The sequence below is a fragment of the Danio rerio genome, chromosome 1 (assembly GCF_049306965.1).
Source record: "Danio rerio strain Tuebingen ecotype United States chromosome 1, GRCz12tu, whole genome shotgun sequence".
In the NCBI taxonomy this organism is placed as follows: Eukaryota; Metazoa; Chordata; class Actinopteri; order Cypriniformes; family Danionidae; genus Danio; species Danio rerio.
Window position 1 is genome coordinate 35302501 of NC_133176.1, and position 15706 is coordinate 35318206.

A 15706-nucleotide genomic window follows, 5' to 3' on the forward strand; every position below is an offset into this window, starting at 1 on the left:
TGGAGTAATGAAGCTGAAATTTCATCTTTAAAATCACTGGAATAAATGAATAATTTAAATGATAAACTACTTTTGAACAGTTATTTTATAGTGCAACATTTCATAATTTGTATTTATGATGAAATAATTGCAGCCTTGGTGAGCAGAAGAAGCTTAGTTTAACATATTTAACAATCATACTTACCCCAAACTTTTGACCAGTTGTGTATAGAATATTTTATAAGCAAAAATGTGCACTTTAATTTTAACAACCCACAGACATCGTCACTGAATATAAAGCAGAGGTCAGACTTTCTCATATATACAAAGCCTCATTTCAATTGTCAGGTTTTGTAAAAATCGATCTTGTAGCAGCCCTTCAGCTTTCAAAGAATAGGCAGAGAGTTTTTGACGGGTGCATTTAAAAAGGTTTACTTGGATGCAATAAAGTTCATCACATAAATCATCGTCTCAGTTCTTTGTTGTATACACAGAAGCATCAAAAGACCAAAGGCACCAAAGCACCAAAGCACCGTAAAACTAGAGAAAACAAACAAACAACATAGAAAAATAAACAACAAACATTTACAAAACATCTAACATTTTCCAAATAAATCAAACAATAAACAAAACATACCTCGCTCTGCTTGCCGAAGGGACACTAAAAGCTCAAGGCATTCTTCCGAGCTGTACCTGTTAGCTCGTGAACAAACGTGAGTTGCTCTTACTCTGCTTTGTCTCACTTAAATCCTATTAGTCTAGAGCGCCCTCCTGTGGTGACTCCAATTAGGGCAAGCAAAGCGAGTACATTAAATCATGGGCAGTTACACTCCCACCAAATCATGGTATGAATCAAACAAACAAAACAAATATCATACATGATTTTAACTTCAAATTTAACTCACAAAATAAATCCACATACAAAATTAACATTATTTGTCTGATGCAAAAAAGTTGCAACTAATCACTCTCAACTATAACAACCAATTTTTGGATTGGTCGCTCAATAACTGAATGTGAAAAATGGTGCCCCAACCCCGTTTTCTGTTTTTGTTCTCCTGTTTGAACTTTAACGCGTCTAACAAGGCCATCGTTACCTGGAAAAACCTCAACAACCCTACCTAACTGCCATTTGTTTCTAGGAAGCATGTCATCTTTAATGATTACAATGTCATTTACTTTAAGATTACGTCGAGGTACGTGCCACTTCTGTCTTGTGGATATATTCAGGAGATATTCCCTTTTCCAACGACTCCAAAACTGTTCAATCAAGTACTGAACCCTGCGCCACCTTTTTGTAGCATACACGTCTTCCTTTAGAAACTTCCCTGGGGGGGGAAGAGCAGTCTCGGATTTCATTAAAACAAGATGATTAGGAGTTAAAGGTTCTAGTGATTTTGGGTCGTTTATTCCATCCACAGTTAATGGTCGACTATTAACAATAGCCATCGCTTCATAAAACAATGTTCTTAGAGAAGAGTCATCCAGTCTACCAGGGCACAAAGAAAGAGTAGAATTCAGCACATTACGCACAGTCCTAATTTGGCGTTCCCAGACACCTCCTGAGTGACTAGCTGAGGCAGCATTAAAGATAAACTCACACTGATTTTCCGCAAGATATCTCTCCAGTGTTTTGACATCGCATTTCTTAAGAGCCTGTTTGAATTCATTTCTAGCTCCTACAAAGTTTGTACCACAGTCACAATAAAGTTGACGAACAGCTCCTCGCAGACTTATGAAACATCTCAAAGCATTAATGAACATGTCTGTTGATAGGTCTTCCAGCATTTCAATGTGGAAAGGCAAGTGAAAAGAAGGCCGTACCTTTTGTACTCCTTTCGTCCCTTTTTTATAATAAATGGACCAAAACAATCCATACCCGTGTAGCAGAACGGGGAAGAGGCTTCAGTACGTTCTTTTGGAAGTTCTGCCATTTGCTGTTCCTCCACTGGTCGCCTGAGTTTCCGACATTGAACGCAATTGTAGATTAACTTAGCAACCGACTTACTGCCACCAATAATCCAAAATCCATGTGTCCTGAGTTCCATAAGCGTTTGGGACCTTCCTTGATGGCAAATTTTGCTGTGATAGTGTTTTAGAATAAGGTTGGTAATGTGGCTCTCTTTGGGCAAAATTAATGGATGTTTAACCTCTTCGCTAAGAGATGATCCTTTCAACCTTCCTCCAACACGAAGACCATTTTTCAAGATGGGATCCAGGTGGAAAAGTGAACTGGACTTCTGAAGAGCCTTACCTCCTTGGATTGTTTGGATTTCTTGGGAGAAGGCTCGTTCTTGAATAAGCTTAATCACAGCCTGTAATGCACACTTGCGTTCTTCAACGGTGACAATATCCTTAAGACATTTCTTCCTTAATGCTAGCCTTTTTATTCGAGCAACAACATTGATTAGAGTTCTCAGGGAAGAGAAGTGGCCAAATCGATCAAGGAAGTTAGCAGTATCACTACTTTTAGTCAGCCGTACCTGTACAAGTTTGACTTCAGGATCTCCTACTAGTAATTTAGTTGAAGTGTTTGGAGCTGGACACACTTCTTGCTCCCATAAAAATGTAGGTCCAGTCATCCAGTTAGTAGATCTCAACTCTGAAGTGAGTAAACCTCTAGAGGCATGGTCAGCAGGATTTTCAGATGTGTTGACATGATACCACTGGCTTGTATTTGTAATTTCCTTGATTAATTGAACACGATTAGCGACAAACACGTGAAACCTTCTTGCTTCATTGTTGAGATATGCAAGAACAACTTGTGAATCAGACCAAAAGAACTCTTGATCGATCATCATTTGCAGTTCAGCTTTTAGCAAAACACTCAGTCTAGCAGAAACCACCGCAGCAGCCAATTCCAGTCTTGGAATACTCTTGATTTTTATAGGTGCCACTCGAGCCTTGGCCATTACTAGGCAACAATGCACTTCATTTTTGTCACTCTTGACTCTTAAGTAGGAACATGCACCATAACCAAGGTTGCTTGCATCTGAGAAATGATGCAACTCTGTCAACACAATCTTACTAAAGGACGAAGGATAGTAACATCTTGGAACAGTAAAATCTTTCAAGTCCTGGAGACTATTTTTCCACTCCTCCCACCGTGGAATTAAGTCATCAGGGAGAGAATCGTCCCATTCCATATTTCTCTGACAGAGCTCCTGCAAAATGCACTTTCCCTTCAAAAGGAAAGGAGCAACAAATCCAATGGGATCATATAAGGAAGATACAATTGACAAGATACCTCGACGTGTTGCAGGCTGATCTTTAAGTTGAGTGTTGAAACTGAATGTGTCATCCTTTGTAGACCATTGTATGCCAAGAACATGCCCAGACGAATCAGGAGTCAAATTTAGTGGCTTAGAAGAAACCGCCCACTCTGACAAATCCACACAGTGCAAGACTTCTTTCTCATTTGAGTTAAACTTATGGAGACGTAACCCTCCAAGCTTGCACAGGGTTTTAGCTTCTGCAATCAAATCTTTAGCTTCCTGTATAGATGGAACTGAAATTAAGCCATCATCCACATAAAAGTTATTATTCACAAATGAAGAAGCTTCAGAATACTCAGATTTATACTTCTCTGCGAGATACTTCAGGCCAAAGTTCGCACACCCAGGAGATGAAGCTGCACCAAAAAGATGCACAGTCATTCTATATTCAATGGGCTCTTCTTTCAAATCCCCATTCTTCCACCATAGGAATCTTAAATAATCTCTCTCTTCAGGGGGGACATGAAATTGATGAAACATTTTTTCGATGTCACATGTCACAGCAACGGCTTCTTTCCTGAATCTACAAAGTACTCCCACCAGAGAATTAATCAAATCTGGACCAGTAAGAAGAGTATCGTTAAGAGATATGCCACAGAATTTTGATGAGCAATCAAATACTACTCTTAACTTGTCTGGCTTGTGAGGGTGGTAAACTCCATGATGTGGTATATACCAAGCTGTTTCTTTATCAGGTATTACGGGAGCAATCTCTGCATCTCCCTTGTTGAGCATTTCTTCCATAAAAATCTTGTAATTCTTATGGTACTGTTGATTTGACCTTAACTTCTTACTTAAATGTTGCAGACGTAATAAAGCCAGCCTCTTGTTGTTAGGGAGTGAAGGTGGATTACTGCTCTTGAAAGGAAGAGGTAACTGAAAATGTCCATCTTCTTTATGCTTGATGTTATCACTGAGATAACGAATAAAGCGGACATCTTCCTGTGACACATATTTGTCTTCATAACTTTTCTCATTAAAGTCACACTCCAAAACTTTCAAGACATCATTAGCTGTTGGAACTCTCATTTCTTTCACAGACACTCGATGTACAAAACTTTGACTTCCTTGTCTGTCTAAGTGGGGATTACAAAGACCGATAATGCTCCAGCCCAGCGCGGTTTTCTGTGCAAAAGGCTCATTTTCCTTACCGATTATGACCTCTAGGGGAGCCAACGCTGAAGGGCAGTCATATCCAATCAATAGTCCTATATCACAACTCTGAAGTGGTGACATTTCATTGGCTATGTGCTTAAGATGAGACCAGCATAATGCAGTTTTCTTCGTTGGAATGTGAGCTTTATCCACAGGAATGAAATCACACGTATACACTTGAGGTATTTGGATACATTTCCCACCTTGAAGTCCTCGGATTCGCAGACCACTAACCTTGTTACTTGAAGTAATCGTGTCTGTAGTTGTCATAGTACTGAGTTTCAGCTTCACCGCTTGACTGCTCACTTGCAGCTCATCAATAAAATCCTTCAAAATAAAGCTCGTGTCACTTTGTGTATCGAGTAAGGCATAGGTAAGGATCTCATTTTTTGGCTCTTCTACTGTGGAGATAAACACTGGAACAATACTAGAAGTAGCAGAGACATGTTGTGTTACTGCATAAGACATTGCCCTTTGGCCCTCTTGACTTGTATATGCTTCTGAAGTAATATCTGCTTGGGATACCTCTGAATGTTTGCGTTTATCTTCGTGCAGACAAGTTGGATGACGCAGTCCACATGTTCCACAAATATGCCGTCTCCTACAGTCCCTAAAAATATGCCCTCTTCTCAAGCATCCAAAACACATGTGATTTTCACGAATGAAAGATCTTTTATCATCCATGGGCTTCTCTGCAAAGATAGGACATTTGACGATACTATGCATTTCACTCTTACACACAGAACATGGTGATGTTACCTTGAATTCTGGTCTTGAATCTTTACTTGAGCCTTAATATTGAAAGCTTTTGCTCTTTTCAGATACTTTTCATCTGGAACCTTTGAACTGGCTAGCAGTGGAGAAGTGAAAGGGTTGCAACCTATCTTTGATTCCTTCTTCAAGAATTCAGCAAATTGCTTAAAACTTGGATAGTCTCCTGTCATATCCAACTCTTCAACAACAATTCTGTTCCATTTACGGACAATCCATTCTGGTAACTTCTTAAGCAACTTGTAATTTTCCTCACAATCATTCAAGATGGACAAACCTTTGACTTGTGGAATAGCTTCAACACAACCTTGCAAGAAATCACTGAACTCTCTCAAGGAAAATGGATCGTTTACTCCCACCTTGGGCCATTTCATGAGTCTCTCTCGAAAAGCACGCTGAATAATGAATGGGTTTCCATACCTCTCCTCCAAGACTCTCCAAGCACCCTGATATGTATCATCCGAGTTCTTATAAAAGAACCCTTCTACGGCCTTACAAGCTTCTCCTGCAAGATAGGTTTTTAAATAGAACATTTTCTCAATTGCTGGGATGGATTTACAATCAATGAGTGCTGTGAAGGACATTTTCCATTCAATAAACTTCAGAGGATCGCCATTAAAAGTGGTTGGTTCTGGAACAGGTAAACGACTTATACTTAAGGAGTTCACTAATGCTTGAGCTAAATTCTCAGTCTCTTTAGTTTTCCTTTCTTCTTGAAATGTTTGTGAAAGTAATGGATTTATCACAGGATTACGTTGAGGTTTGTTAGAAGCTTTTCTTCGTTCAGGATAAATGACATTTCCGGTCTCGTCGTCTTCCAAACTGCTCTCTTCAAGACAACTTTCTACATTGTTATAAGCTTTAACTCAAGCTGCAGCTATGTTGACATCTTTTTCCGCTTGTAACAATTGCAATTTTGCTTTTTCTTCTTCTAACTTGGAGCGCATTTCAATTTCTTTCTGTTTAATATCCGCTAACATTCTTGCTTCTTCCAGCTTCCAGTCATTCTCCAGTTTAACTAGTTGAGCTTGCTGATTGGAAATTTCTTGAATGGCCCTTTTCTGCTCTACTTTAGCCGCAAGTTCTGCCTCTGCATCAGCTCGTTTACTTGAAGCTTCAGAGGAAGTTTCTGAGACAGCTGACAAACTTTCTACAGTCTGTGACGATACTGAGATAATGGTCTCTGTATTGGTACAACCAAATATAGACTCATACTCCTCTTTGTTCAATATCTGCCTAACTCTCTCTTTAACTACTTCCCTTTTTTGAATGACATCAACAGTTTCTATTCGTTTGCTCACCAAATCACAAATTTCTGTACTCAATATGGAACAAACATCTACTCTTCTTACAATCTCTGGAGTAGCAGTTTGATTACGCAGTAATGGGGCATAATGTTGAGTGACAACATCCTGACTAGTTTTAATGTCTTTCAAAATTTGCTCAAGCTCTTCACATGTGCATAAGGCTTTTAATTTACATCTAATTTCTTTAGCTGTCTGCTTCCAGGAAGTATAAGCTTTATTAAAGGCTTTCTCGTGCTTTTTTGTCTCTTGTTTTTGCATTTCTAAACCCTTTTCTGTGGGATTTCTTTTTCGAGAGCTTGATCTTGATCTAACCTGTTGCATTTCTGTTGTACTATTCAGATCTTTATCAAGAACTGACCTTTGACTTGCTTGTGCCGCCATTTGCTCCGCTGTGTCGTCCATTTTGTCTGTCTACAACTTAAATCAGCAACCTGCTTACATCAGACAAATTTAAACACCTAAAATATTATAGCAAAGGTAATAAGTCAAAATCACATGTGCAACAACAGTATAAACTCTTAAGACTTTAAGCACTTTAAAATTGCAAACATTTGTCTAATACATGCATCATGAATATAAGCCCAACATTACACAAACACCTTGAAACATGAGCACTTAAATCATTAGTCACTCCTCATTCTCAAACTTCAATTACTGCATACAAATTCAACAAAGCATACAAATATAAATCCTTTTTTTTCTTTAAAAATTGCAATTATCCCAAAAGTAATAAATAGATAGATATTTTTCCTTTTCTTGTACCTCTGAGTCCACAATGTTTGTTTGCAGTCACCTTTCAGTCTTTCATGAAGAGTTTTCCCAGTTAACCGTGTAAAGTCGCCATCCTAGTGTAGATTCAGTCTGTTGTAGATGCCATGCAGTGCCACAGACGAGATGAAGGCTTGTAACATGACACTCATGTGATGAATCACCAACGTGATGCAAACGCCATGTGTAGCAGCGAGTTTTACTGTAGCAGCCCTTCAGCTTTCAAAGAATAGGCAGAGAGTTTTTGACGGGTGCATTTAAAAAGGTTTACTTGGATGCAATAAAGTTCATCACATAAATCATCGTCTCAGTTCTTTGTTGTATACACAGAAGCATCAAAAGACCAAAGGCACCAAAGCACCGTAAAACTAGAGAAAACAAACAAACAACATAGAAAAATAAACAACAAACATTTACAAAACATCTAACATTTTCCAAATAAATCAAACAATAAACAAAACATACCTCGCTCTGCTTGCCGAAGGGACACTAAAAGCTCAAGGCATTCTTCCGAGCTGTACCTGTTAGCTCGTGAACAAACGTGAATTGCTCTTACTCTGCTTTGTCTCACTTAAATCCTATTAGTCTAGAGCGCCCTCCTGTGGTGACTCCAATTAGGGCAAGCAAAGCGAGTACATTAAATCATGGGCAGTTACAGATCTATTGAATTAATCAATCTATTAAAGAAACGTTGGCTAGAATTCTGCATTATAGGCTTAAATTATAGAGAGACATAGCAGATGAACCGAGACTGCATCAGATCAATGTAAATCTTTCTTTCGAGCTGTCAGTGCGGAAATGAACAAAACAGGCCTAATACAACATATTATACGATTAAAATATGGAAAAATTAACAGATAGTAATTTCGGTCAATTTTCCTGACGGATAAACCGAGATCAGGCTGGATAAACAGCTCTCGGTAATATTTCAGCATGCTTTCACTTTCGCATTTACCGGTAAGAATGACATCTCGCCCTGCTCATCATTCTCTCTTCATATAGCCGTATATATGGCTATTACACGATCATTATACACTGTGATATAGCCTGAGTCGTTAGTTCGTTGCATTGTTTTGTTTTCTCACTACAATCGATCCGCTCAGTAGGGCAGAGACCGTCTCATTCAGGCAATCTCGGACTGATTGATTTGGCGCGGATGTGAGCGCAACTGCTGTATTTATGCCAAACAAACCACGCTAACGGGGGAAACGAGACAGATTCCGAAACAAACGTCTATGTGTGAAAGCACCGTAAGATTGTATTTGCACACAATTGACAGACAGTCGCAGCACGCAGCTCTGGCTCGATCTGTCAGACATCAAGGCAGCACTGTACACTGGCCCGAGCATCTCGCACTCTGGCTCCGGGCTATCAGGCAGTCCTTATTGTCGAGCCCTGAAGGTTTAAGCTCTGTCGATGGGTCCCCTGCGTCTGCACAGTTTAACAACCACTTCAACAAGCGTGTTTTTTCCCGCTTGGCAAGCCAAGCTGACGTGACATCTGGGCGTGGCAGCATCGACGATTCTATTTTTTGATTCGATAATCAAAAATCGAGCATAAATTTCGATCGATTTCGATTTAAAACGGAAATCGTGACACCCTTAATATATATATATATATATATATATATATATATATATATATATATATATATATATATGTATATATATATATATATATATATATATATAATGAAATCTAAAAAATTGTATATGAAATTATATGTTCCATATATAATATATTAAATATTGTGCTGCTGACTTTACTGGCAATACATTGAACGCGTGTACCTTGACCTGACTTGGACAGAAGGTATAAGTGAACAGAATTGTATTTACAATTTGCTTGGTGCACAAATGTTTTCTTGGAGCTTCATATGATTACAGTTGAACATGGCATATTTTGACAATGGTTTGGTCTCTTTTCTGAATCAAAAATATCTTAATTTGTGTTGCAAAGATAAAATGAGGTCTCTGGGGATTGGAACAGTGTTAGAGTGAGTAATTAACAGACTTTTTTGGACAAACTAACTCCTTAAAATAAAGTGGGACTGAAAAATGTCATTTTGTTCCAATATTTGACTTTCCGGAAAATACTCTAACTGTTTATCCTCAAAATATGTCTCATTAGTCACTGTGTCCCATCAGCTGCAGACATTCAACGTCACACAGCTGTACCACAAAAGCCTTGGCCACAGAGGAATGTCCGCCCTTTCAAACCCTTATCTGGGCTAGTGGCAATTCTATTTTGTTTATAAAACTATTTAGAATTTATTTCCAGGCGTCCATTATCTGACTGCAGACTAATGACCACAGCTGATATCTTTCTTCACCTGGTTTTAATCTATACACAAAAAGTATATTAATAAAATCTACTGTATATCAGAACAGAAGAACACATCATATGTACCAAATATACAGTTCATTTTATTAGTGTTATTGTGGTTTATTAAAACTAAATCCATGAAAGTTTTCTTGCATTAAGTACATAGATATAAAACAAATAAGACTAGGATCAGACAAGTATGCCTGAAAATATTTTTTTTCTGGAGAAAGTCTTATTTGTTTTATTTCAGCTAGAATAAAAGCATTTTTAATTTTTTTAAACACCATTTTAGGGTCAAAATTGTTAGCACCTTTAAGCTATATATATATATATATATTTCGATAGTCTACAGAACAAACCATCATTATACAATAACTTGCCTAATTACCCTAACCTGCCTAGTTAACCTAATAAACCTAGTTAAGCCTTTAGATGTCACTTTAAGCTGTATAGAAGTGTCTTGACAAATATCTAGTCAAATATTATTTACTGTCATCATGGCAAAGATAAAATAAATCAGTTATTAGAAATGAGTTATTAAAACTAATATGTTTAGAAATGTGTTGAAAAAATATTTTCTCCGTTAAACAGAAATTGGTGAAAAAAATAAACAGGGGGTTAATAAATTTAGGGGGGCTAATAATTCTGACTTCAGCTATATTTATATACAGTAAATATATCCTCTTCACATGCCACGATTAAAGAGATCTATCCCTATGGTTTTAATTCAGAATGTTCCATCCTTTTGGTCTCTGAACTTTAACATAAAATTATGGGCCATTTTAAAGGTTTTAATGCTTCAGCACTATGGAACCAGGCTGCTGTAAATGGTGAACATACTGTACTTCTTCCCACTCCTCTTTCTTTAGGCTGTGTCAGTGAATCCCTTTGAACTGGTCCAACAGTTGGGAAGCGCAAGTGTGTCTCCTTCCACTGGAGGGTGCTGTGCAGGTCAGGAATCATGCTGTAACTGACTTCCAGCTATTTTGAAGGCAGTTGAGAAATGAAGCAAGTGTTTCTTATGTATTATGTAATAAAAATCACAACAAAAATTGTAATATAGCAGTACTTTGTAAGGTTGTCAAACTAATAAATGTATAGACATGTCCAATACACCAAACTGGTCTGTATTATTGCATAATTTTAAGCATCATTTGAAAGTTTTATCTTTATTGTAATTTTTATTGTATTGTCAGATGTAATGAACTTAAAACTCATATGGTTTATTGAACTTGTATTGCCAGATTTGTAATCAGCTTTTTTTTTTTTTTTTGCACTGTAATAAAATGTTTGATCTGACTGCTTGGGTATTATCAGCGGGATATTCATGGTCTCCGTAATGTTCTTCTAAAAAAACAATATTTATGCTGACATGCGCATTGTCTCTATAAACTGAGATCCAGCTCCAAATTTCACAACAGGACTGTTTAAGTTTAAGACTTTAATTCAGTTAAATAAAATAAAGGAAAATTAAATTAAATTAATAAAAAAAATTATATATGTATGTATGTATGTATGTATGTATGTATGTATATATATATATATATATATATATATATATATATATATATATATATATATATATATATATATATATATATATATATATATATATATATTTAAAAATAATATACAATAAAATAATAACAAAATGAAATCTAAAATAAGGTCAAATAAAAAAAAGCCATGGGAAGTTGAGAAAAGTTGTTCAGAATTCTTCCATTTTTTGGATATGTAGTTTCACCATATGAAGACTATGATTGTGAAATAGTTCATAACCAATTATCTTTATTTTGGTCTGGATTACTCTCTGATCCTTGATAACAGCAAACACTCTCTACAGAGATCTGACTCTGTGATAATTTTTACATCCTTACATCAGCTTTTGCATCCCTTGCATTTCTTCAGATCACACTAATCCTTAGCTTATCTATATAAGGTACATAGTTACCTATTATGGGTTTTTGTGCAATCACAATAAATGATAGATTTGTCAAATATCTTTAGATTTAAATCATATTTGAATTTAAATGTCTACATGAGATATTTTCATCAACAATTTAACACTTTTGTTTTACTATTGTATTATTTCACTTTTATTGATAATTGTTTTTCTTTTTTTTTTCCCTCTCTGTACTTTTGTCATCTGTTTTTGTGACTTTTATGTGTAGATTTTATTGTTTTACCCTTGTCCCAGACCCAAACGTTCAGTCCAAAGATATGAATTATTGCCGAGCTGTGAAGCAGTGGATTGTGCACATGTTCTAGATGTGGAAGTACAGTATGGGTCCCTGAGTCCCCAGAGGTCAGGGGCCCAACCTGGGACATGTTGCAATCTCACTTTCCCTCTTACTTTACTACATGTACTTGCTGAGCTATTTATCTATAGATTTAAGAAAAAAAGCCACAAGTAAGTAAAAAGAAAAAAATTAAATGTAGCTTCATGGATGTAAAGGGATGAAAGAACAAAAAAAGAACAAATGAACTTTAAAGGAGATGATAAATTAGCAAATGTAACAATTTACATGAGACAGTTTCATTTGTAATCTATCTGTGCTGTTTCACTGTTCCTTATTTTCATCATCCATCAATGATTTTCAAGTGCATGACATTTACAAATGAGGGAACAGTGAAAATGATTTTATAGATGATCAATTAAATTCCAAAGGAAATATGTATTGCAAAAAGAAGAATCATATTAGCCTGTATTGACTTTAAAATATGTAAAAAACATATGATGCCGTTTATTTCAATAAATGAATGAATGAATGAATGAATGAATGAATGAATGAATGAATGAAAACACTTTAGGCTATTTACATCTCAACAAAGATTATGCAATAATTTACTATCTACACAGTGTACATTCTTGTTCTAACTTTACAATAAGATTTATTTTGTTAACTTTAAATAATATAAAAGAAAAATACCTTAAAAGCATGTAATGGGTATTAGTTTAATACTGTTTTATTGTAAGCATTATTCAATGGACTCGAGTCCACATAAACTGAAAGTAAGCTATGTATTAATAAGACCACTGTAAAAAAATTACGGCGTATCGATATCAAATGTAAAACTTTTAGACAATGGAAACTAAATTGTAATGTGTTACCATATTAAAAACTTCAACAGGTTGTCCCTCTTGGCTGTCATCTCGACGAGGAAACAGGTGAAGTTATTTAACTGTAAAATTTTACGAGAGGGTCTTAAGACAATTAAAAGATGCTGTCACTGAAGATCCTTGTCAAAACACCAAAAGCAGTCACGAGGAAACTTCTATATGCGCTCATTTGCATTAAGTGCAACTGTTTACGGAGCCGATTGGCTGCTACAGCGGCAAAGTTCCCGCCTCCAGTCCAGCGGCGCCACTGTATTGGCTGCCCCGTTCGCCTGTCACCGGGACATCAGTAGAGGCACGAGTTCGCGCTGCACTCGCTGAAAGTGCGATCAGTTTCAGCCGCGTAGTGGAACTCAGCGAGACCTGATGCACAAGTCAAGGCGACGCGCAGCAGAGATGAAGCCGGATTGGCTCTGATTTTTAAAAGCCCTTTCATTCAAGAGGCTGTCCATTATCAACATGGCAGAACCGTCGGTTCCAGTACCCCCTCGAAAAATGGCGTCACTCAGCCGGGTCCGAGCCTTTACTCTGATTTTCTTAACTGCAAGCAGTTGTTTAATTACTCCCACAAGTGGCAAGGAAGGAGGGGGAGAGGAGACGGTCATCATCGGGCTGCGGCTGGAGGACACGGACGACATTTCCTTCATGGACAGGGGCTTTTTGCGGGTCAGCGAGAGGTCTCGGGTGAGATTGAGGGTGTACGGGCAAAACATCAACAACGAGACTTGGTCCAAAATCGCATTTACGGAGCACGAGAGGAGCCGAGTGATCGGCAACATCGACAGCTCTTCGGGGGACAACCAGAGTCAGGAGGACACGTCGGGCTTGCACCCCTGCGGCATCAGAACTTCGGATATTCTGATCTTGCCCAACATCGTTTTAAACCGCAAGACGTCTGGCACCGTGGAGATAGAGGTCAAACCTCTGCGAAAGACTGAGCGGAGCAAAGCGTACTACCTGTGCATCGCCACCTCCACACCTGCTGTGGCCGGAGCGCACGACCCGTGGACCGAGAACACGTGGATCTATCACGATGGAGAGGACACCAAAGTGATCGTGGTGGAGGAGAAAAAGTTCCTGCTGCCCTTCTGGCTCCAGGTCATCTTCATTTCTATGCTGCTCTGCCTCTCGGGCATGTTCAGCGGCTTGAACTTGGGGCTGATGGCGCTGGACCCCATGGAGCTGCAGATCGTCCAGAACTGCGGGACGGAGAAGGAGAAGAACTACGCGAGGAAAATCGAGCCCGTGAGGAGCCAGGGGAACTACCTGCTCTGCTCGCTTCTTCTGGGCAATGTTCTGGTCAACACCACCTTGACTATTCTGCTGGATGACATCGCCGGGTCTGGATTGATAGCTGTAGTGATGTCCACCATCGGCATCGTGATATTTGGGGAGATTGTGCCCCAAGCCATATGCTCACGACACGGTCTCGCTGTGGGTGCGAATACAATCTTCTTGACCAAATTCTTCATGCTGCTCACTTTCCCCGCGTCCTATCCGGTAAGTAAGCTGCTCGATTATCTCCTCGGGCAGGAGATCGGCACGGTGTACAACCGGGAGAAGCTCTTGGAGATGTTGAGGGTCACGGACCCGTATAATGACTTGGTGAAAGAGGAGCTGAACATCATCCAGGGCGCGCTGGAGCTAAGGACTAAGACAGTGGAAGATGTGATGACCCCGCTACGCGACTGCTTCATGATCACCGGGGACGCGACGCTTGACTTCAACAGCATGAGTGAGATCATGGAGAGCGGCTACACGCGCATTCCGGTGTTCGAGGGCGACAGGTCCAACATCGTGGACCTGCTGTTCGTCAAGGACCTGGCCTTTGTGGATCCCGACGACTGCACCCCGCTGAAGACGATAACCAAGTTCTACAGCCATCCGTTGCATTTCGTCTTCAATGACACCAAACTCGACGCGATGCTGGAGGAGTTCAAGAAAGGTGAGAGCGCGCTCGCGCGGATGATGCTGATGATGAGGCTTTGATTTGCGCATGCATTGTGCCATTTCCTTATAGATAACATTTATCAAGTATTATTCTTAGTATTATTAGTATTATTAAAAAAAATGTTTTGCAACAAGACATATAAAGCAGTGTTTATAATTATTATTTGTGGCTCTTGACCTCAAACCACTTTTTCAACAGTATATTTTTGGAAATTGCCAAAAATACATTCTATAGGTAAAACTGACAGATTTTTTTTTGTAAAAGGTCATTATAATAATAAGTAAAGATCATGTTTTATGTATATAATTGCACGTTTTATACTGTAAATGTACATAAAAAACTTTTTTGATTAGTAATGTGCTTAAAGACAACTTTAATGGTGATTTTCTCAATATTCAGAAATATTGTCCTGTCATAACCCGTACATCAGTAGATAGCTTATTTATTTAGCTTTCGTTGATGTGGCTATAAAATTATTAATGTTTTTTTTTTTTGTTCCAGGATCACATTTAATGCTTTTATTTAAAAGTATTTCATTGCTGACTTGTCAGGCAGATTAGGTTATTGATTCAGTTCAACAACGAAAAGTATTCAATTTGGGGGTGGGGGTGGGGGGGGGGGGGGTGGGGGGTTTAAAGGGATCTAATAACATAAATAATCCTATATAATGCAAATGGCGCTGCATGCCCCTAAAGCTGTTTCCTTAAGGTCTATGTGTTTCAACTTTCAGCAATCTAAACAATTAAAACTGGCAGTTAAATAATTGAATTTCATTGAGCTGAACAAATCTGACATTAAAATGGCATCATTAATTCACACTTGTTTTGCTTTAAAACGACGTGTTTTTGTTTTATACTGAACTTAAAATAAGATATCATAACCTAAGATTTGCTGGTCTTCACTGACTTCACATGATATTTTTCCCTCATAATGTAGAAGTCAGTGGGGACCAGCAACTCTTTGATTATCCACATTCTTCAAATTACCTTCTTCTGTTTTTAATAGAAGAAAAGAACAGATGCTTGTTTAAAGTTTGGAACAACTTTTTTCAATGATA

At 38.1% G+C, this 15706-nt stretch overlaps 4 protein-coding genes across 10 annotated transcripts in view; 2 read left to right on the forward strand and 2 right to left on the reverse strand.

Annotated features, from left to right (window-relative positions):
- Window positions 1–10700, forward strand: part of as3mt (arsenite methyltransferase) — a 24217-nt gene extending 13517 nt beyond the window's left edge. For 3 of the 4 annotated variants that reach the window (XR_012402811.1, XR_012402797.1, XM_073949031.1), the window contains exon 11: window positions 10450–10700. Coding sequence is in view for 2 of the 4 variants with exons in the window: in XM_073949031.1 (XP_073805132.1) it covers window positions 10450–10554 (105 nt within the window). In the remaining 2 variants the exon portion in view is untranslated. 4 annotated transcript variants of the gene reach the window in all.
- The window catches only part of LOC141385860 (uncharacterized), a 741913-nt gene that overhangs the window by 225739 nt on the left and 500468 nt on the right, over window positions 1–15706 (reverse strand). The gene's annotated exons all lie outside the window — the stretch shown is intronic.
- On the reverse strand, window positions 396–7806 carry LOC141385856 (uncharacterized). The gene is made up of 2 exons (XM_073952375.1): window positions 7721–7806; window positions 396–7623 (listed from the first exon to the last, which is right to left on the reverse strand). The coding sequence occupies exon 2, from the start codon at window positions 5133–5135 to the stop codon at window positions 1725–1727; it is 3411 nt and encodes a 1136-aa protein (XP_073808476.1). The 5' UTR covers window positions 5136–7623; window positions 7721–7806; the 3' UTR covers window positions 396–1724.
- cnnm2b (cyclin and CBS domain divalent metal cation transport mediator 2b) overlaps window positions 13011–15706 on the forward strand; it is a 54646-nt gene continuing 51950 nt past the window's right edge. For all 3 annotated transcript variants that reach the window (XM_009292266.5, XM_068221386.2, XM_001922770.9), the window contains exon 1: window positions 13011–14643. In XM_009292266.5, the coding sequence (XP_009290541.2) occupies window positions 13158–14643 (1486 nt within the window). In that variant the 5' untranslated portion in view covers window positions 13011–13157. The remainder of the gene's footprint in view (window positions 14644–15706) is intronic.